Here is a 5,854-nt window from a genome sequence, read left to right as displayed (position 1 = left end):
ACTTTCCTAATAAATAAAAAGCAGCAACCTCTAGCAACTAGTCTCTACTTCTTGTCCTCCCCAGTGCCTCTACTAGTAGGAATAATTGTGTCCTCATTTAGAAATCCAAAGCATAATACATATGATCCACATCTGTAGGCCAAGCCCTTTTTTGCGGCCCCTTCTCTCCAGACTAGGAATTTCCTGGAGAATATTAAGAAGACCCAAACAAGGATTTCTATTTATTCCATCTACTTCAGCAATCATATAAATACACACAAAGACAGAAATACTTGTTTGTGTTTATTTCTAACTATTATCATTCCAGTGTGCCCTTCTTTAATTACCCAGTTCTTTATTTCTCTCCTGCCCAGGAGAAGCACCTTGCCACCATTTCATGTTTCTGAAGTAGCTTTTTATGCCTTGTGATATTTGACATAAACTTTGATGCTCTATCATTTCCATTTTAAAAGCTCCAAGAGCCCTGAAACGTGAACACATAAAAAAGTATTACACACACACACATATATATAAACATTAAAAGCTGTATTTTTTCTGGGCAATATTAAAATATTAAATTAATTCCTACAGGTCCTGTATTGGAGACTATTCCTTCATCACTTGTGATTTCTTAAACTTTCTCCCCCATGAGTTCATATAATCCCTGCATGCCTATATTATCTGTATTGCTGTGGGAGGGGTCAGGAGATAGACATGACAATTAAAAGACTGATTATATGAATAGAAAAGTGATGGAACACTTTAGTGAGTAATTCCATAGAGATGCGTAGTCATTTTTGGAGAAGGTGGTTATAAAGCCTTAGGGTGAGCCAAACCTTAATGTAGGAGTTTGACTGTGGAAATGAAACCCATGGAATGATGTTTCAGGGAAATGGAGCTAATGATTCAGCCTTCCATCCATTTGAGTGGTCTGGGCTGGTCATGCGCCTTTATTAGGCTTAAACTTCCCCATTCAGAACCTGTTTTGAAACAGTTCTCCAATGTTCCTGTCTCACAATGACTCCCTGCCTGACCTGGGGTGCATAAAGTCTTACTCTTAACCTCAGTTCCTCCACCACAGAAATGAATTTCCCAGCAAGTGACCACTGCATTTCAGTCCCCACTGCCCATTATCCTCACCCATCCTCTCCGTTCTCTGTGCTGGTCCCTTCCTCCCTTGGGTAGTACTGCAGGGGATTGGGCCACAGGTCCTCATTGATGATCTGATAGAGGAAACAGGTAGGGTTAGGCCAGGGTAAGAACCTCATTCCCCAAGCAGCTAGGGGCAGGCCAACAAAGGCCACTTCTGATGATTCCCAGAGTTGCCCCACCTTAGCAATTCTGTTATACACTGCAAAGTTGTGGTCGGAGAACCAGTTGAAGAAGTTAAGGTTATCATTGTGATGCCTGCGACGGGAGGCCTGGCGTCCATAATCCCGGAACCACTGGACTGGAGTGGAATGAGAGGCCCTATATCCTGTAGAAAGAGGAAAATGTCATCCAGGGACTGGATCCTTTCGGTTTAAGGCCCACCCCTACCATCTGCCATGATCCACCTGGAAAGCCATCTCTTACCAGTGATGTTAATGTCATACTCCTTAATGATTACTTCATTCTGGAAATACGGGTTTCTCCTAAAGAAAAATGTGATCTTGCAGTGGTTCTTGGCTTGGGTGTTCTCCACCTGCCATGACGACATGGAGTAGACATGTACAATCTCTTCCTAGAAGACCCCTGCCTGTTTCCATGGATGAATTATTTCCCCTTGCTGGCCCCCACCCAGCTCTAGCACCTCAGTCTTCCCTGCCTCACCTCCAGATTGGTCATGTAGTTAAGCATGTCTTCATCTTGGTCAGTGATCATGGCTGATATCTGGGGATGGTTCAGAATCTGCATTGAGTCAAGGAGCCTTCAAAGCTAGGAATGAAAGGGTTAAAAGCAGGCAAAGCATATCTGGCATGCAACCAACATAAGGCAGGACATCTACCAGATAATCTGCCATTGTAGAGCTCTCTCTCAATCGCCATCCTTCATGAGAGGTTGCTTAGGCTCTATGGTCCTCTCGGTTTTCTGTGGCTGTCTGTACTCACATATGGACTGTTTGTTTCTAAGGAGCTCTTGATCCCTCTCTCTCCTATGTGCCCTCCTGTCTCTTCTGCCCTGATCCTTCTTGGGTCTGGATGTGTGTTCTCTGGGCTCTCAGTGAGGACATGGGGATGTTCACATAAGGCTATGACCTGAAAAATGTCCTCTGGTTTAACATGAGCTACATGGCTATGTTTGGAGCTCTGCTGGCATCACACAGTACAAGGAGATGACATATATATTTGGAGGAACAGTGCATGCAGTGAAGATAGTGCCAAGCAAGGGACAGCAGCTGTAGTGCAAAGGAAATCACTATTTGGAAAATGTGGTGTTTGGCAAGGAAATAGTGGCAGTGACAACACAGCACGTACATGACAGGATGGGAGTTTGCACAACATCCGGTCGGTTATTTTCCACGAAAAAGTGTGCTACACGTACCTGCTGTGTGTGAAAGTTTCTTTATGCTGTTTTTAATGCTGCATACAGATCTCCACACATACGTAAACACCCACGAAGTTTCCCCACATTACGCATAAGCCCAAAGGTTTCAGGCACCTTTTGCCTAGGATTTGCGTGAGTGTGGTTCAAGAAAGGCCGTTGTCTCATCCCTGGGCCCGTTGGTTCCCAACTGTACCCACCCCAGCTGTGAGTAACCCCTCGCCAACTGGCAGTGCCCTCTCTAACCACCATTTCCCTAGGTGAGGCCACCACGTGTGAGCAATAGGAAGGATACGGCTTTGACCCAGAAACCAGGAATACCCTGGATGACGGCTTTTCTGTTGTCCATGTGTTTTTTGCGCCTCTGCCACAGGGTACGCTTCAGCCGAAAGAAGGCCCTGCTGGCTTCGGCATTCACTGGCTCCAGATCTAACTGAAGGGCTAACAGCTGCTCCAAGGAGGGTCGGGTACTGGTGGGTCCACGTTCTGGCCGTGCCTGCCTGTTTTGCTTCCGCCTCTCCGCTAGTTTCTCCTCTCGCTCCTCCTCTACTACTATAACCGCCACCTCCAGTATATTCTCCACTACCACATCCTTCCCCACCTCTGCCTCGTCTTTCTTTCCCCGGATCTCGGTTGCCTGGAAGGCTACCTCCCCACATACCGGGGCCTCCCCCGACTCCTTCCCTCCAGCTGGGGCCTGTGCCTCCGGCCCTGCCCTGCAGCTCTGTGGGGACCGCTCGCCGGCAGGCCCCAGCGACTCTCCTACCAGAGGGCCGCTTGCCAGGCCAACGAGGTGTTCTGAGCGTGCCTGGGGAGCCGGGCCTTCGCCAGGACCCGCTTCACTCGCCATGTGGCCCGGGCCGGTGCAGGGAAAGACCCCGCACACGCTCTCCCCAGGCCACGCCCGCGGGTACAGCAGCGCCCCCTAGCTACGCGGGTGGGCCCCGGCAGCCTGTGGCGTTGGAGACGTCCTGGGCGCATGCGCAGCGTTTGGTGACGGCACGACGGCCAGTGACGGGGAAAGCCGCGCTTTCCACGCCCCACGCCGCTCCCCCCCCCCCCACCCCTCCGGCGGCGCAGAGCCCTGGCCCCTCCCGCTCCTGCCCTTCCCCGCTCCTGCCCCGCCCTCACACTGGGCTGGAGCAAAGCCTGCGCCTGCAACCCGCAGCCCAGCCTTCGAGGGAGCGAGTCTGCAGGGCGCTGCTCACCTCCAGCAGGCTGGTGGGGAACGTGCGTGGCGCTCAGTGAAGGTCAGGTCAGGGCCCGCGCGGGGACCCCGGCTGGTTCTGGGGCGGAATTTCCTAAGCCATGGAGGCAGACCCCGCCATACAGGATCTGGCTGCCCGCAGCGATTATCCCGCCCACAAAACCTAAGCGGAGCCGGGAAAACTGCGCCCTGGCAGCCGAGCACCGGTGCCCGGAAAGGCGCCCTGTTCTGCCCCTAAGTTTCATTTTGGGGGCGCTAGGCCGCCTACCTGAAACACCTTCGCTCCTACGCAGGGAGGATGGCAAGAGGGGAAAAAAAGCCTTTCCCAACCTAGAGGAAGGTGGGTCTTAATCTCGATCCCATCCGATTATGAACGTGCATGATAGAGGGTCTCCTTCATCACGGTGTGTGGACTTACAGGTCCGTGACTTCCTGGAAGTCGTTCTTCTGGAGCGTCTGTTCTGCTTTTCCATACTTACCGTCTTTCCTTATTATTTTTCCTTTTGCAGTACATATCTTGTAAGGCTTGCTAATAAAATACTTTCTTTCTCCCAAGAGAGTATTTCCCTCCTTTCCCGTGGTCGGGAAGTAAACGTGTTTCCTTCCATGTGATGAAGCAGAAGCCGTGCTAAAATTCAAATTTGATGTTACTGCTGTCAAGATTTCTTAATCTTGCAAATATTTAAAGATATTAATAGATTGTATGTGGGGAAGTGGTTGTAAATATAAAATTTTTAGGTCTTCTGAATACTGTGACAGTCAATTTAAGACTTATGCACCAACGTTTTTCAAGATCAAAATGATTATTTAAAAATTAAGAAAATTTCACAAAAATTCAATTATTAGTTAACAGAAATCTGATGTCACTTTTGTGTTAAGAAATTCAAACATTTGAATGCTCTGAAATATGAAAACACAATAGAAAGGGTTTACATTAATTAATTCAGGAAATAAGGAGAAAGCAGTCAATGTGAGAAAGTATTTATTAAGGGAATAGCTAGTGAGATCCTGTTCAGTATTGTATCACTTGTATTTGTGATGTTTTGTGTTGTGTATATCATAATGTCAACAGTTTAGCTCTACCAGCTATATCCATTGTGTTGCAGTAATCATTATTGAAGAAAGTGGTAATGGCGGCTGGCTGTTTAAGCAGCTTTCTTCTTGGCCTCTTCCAGCCAAGGCATGAGGGCCAGATTTATGGAGGATTTGCACCAATAGGAACCACAAGTGTGGGCTCACAGTGTACAGCCTTGAGACTGGTGAGGCTTATCTGTCTCCACTTGCCTTCAGATTTTCATCCAGGCAGACAGCGTAAAGGCCACCAGAAGGAAACTTTGGGAAGAGCTTTAGGGCTTAGGCTCAATACTCTCTAGAAGCAATTTGTGTAATATACTTTATCCACACTATAAAACATCTTTCAATTTTTCTTTTTTTCTTTGTAATGTACACATCTTTATTAATGTAAAACACTATCACGTTTGAGCTAGTTAACTAGTGGGCAAAGAAAGTGAAAAATGTGAGTACTTCAATAAAATCTGTGTTGTATCCTAACCTAAACTCTGCCCACTTCCCTAGTAACAGCTAACGGCACAAGACCACAAGTCCGCCCACGAGTTTCTGCCAACCCCCAGCCGCCCCATAACCATCACTCCTCCTGCTCTACCCCCGCCCCCCTCATTCTCTATATAAACCCCTGCACCTCCGTAATAAATTAGACTTGCTCTGCACTCCAGACTGTCTCCGTGGTCTCTCCTTACCACGCATCCTCCCACGCCTTAGAAGCCCCGCTCTGGCCCACTCCTCGCCTGGGTCTTAGAGCATCATCGTCGGCCGTGCCAGCCCCTCGGTCTACCCCCGCTGACCCCCGACCCCTCAGGGAGCAAGCAGCCCGTCAAATCTGCAAGGAATAATCGATTCTATTTTGCATCTAAGGAGGAAAAACAAGTCATTTTCATTTCCTTACCTTCCTCTTACTCTCTTTATAAAAATCATAGGAATAAATAAAAATGATAAACTCAAAAACAATTTATTCAAATCCCAGAAGTTGGCACTTGAAGTGTTTGTCAGATCTATCTTTGGAACAATTTTGAATATTGGGTCTCCACATCTGAAAATCCTCAGAAAAGTATACTCAGGAACATTAAA

The 5,854-nt window shown here is 47.8% G+C and overlaps 1 protein-coding gene across 1 annotated transcript; it reads right to left on the bottom strand.

Annotated features, from left to right (window-relative positions):
- Window positions 1-269: 269 nt before the first annotated feature.
- On the bottom strand, window positions 270-3,456 carry LOC139438344 (testis-specific Y-encoded protein 2-like). Its single transcript, XM_071213432.1, has 6 exons — window positions 2,798-3,456; window positions 1,792-1,869; window positions 1,555-1,663; window positions 1,311-1,456; window positions 1,120-1,202; window positions 270-463 (listed from the first exon to the last, which is right to left on the bottom strand). Exons 1-6 carry the CDS (start codon window positions 3,350-3,352, stop codon window positions 319-321), a joined length of 1,116 nt encoding a protein of 371 aa, XP_071069533.1. The 5' UTR covers window positions 3,353-3,456; the 3' UTR covers window positions 270-318.
- Between the last annotated feature and the right edge of the window lie 2,398 nt (window positions 3,457-5,854).

This window comes from Dasypus novemcinctus, chromosome Y (assembly GCF_030445035.2).
Source record: "Dasypus novemcinctus isolate mDasNov1 chromosome Y, mDasNov1.1.hap2, whole genome shotgun sequence".
Classification (NCBI taxonomy): Eukaryota; Metazoa; Chordata; class Mammalia; order Cingulata; family Dasypodidae; genus Dasypus; species Dasypus novemcinctus.
The sequence above is the reverse complement of the archived record's forward strand: the minus strand, read 5'-3'. Positions and strand labels throughout refer to the sequence as shown.

Excerpts from the sequence above, each read along its gene's own strand:
- LOC139438344 (XM_071213432.1), bottom strand. The coding sequence starts at position 3,352 with ATGGCGAGTGAAGCGGGTCCTGGCGAAGGCCCGGCTCCCCAGGCACGC. Across the intron at positions 1,870-2,797 it reads CTGGTTTCTGGGTCAAAGCC|ATTCTGAACCATCCCCAGAT; the intron begins GTATCCTTCCTA and ends GACTCAATGCAG. Across the intron at positions 1,203-1,310 it reads TGTATAACAGAATTGCTAAG|ATCATCAATGAGGACCTGTG; the intron begins GTGGGGCAACTC and ends TTCCTCTATCAG.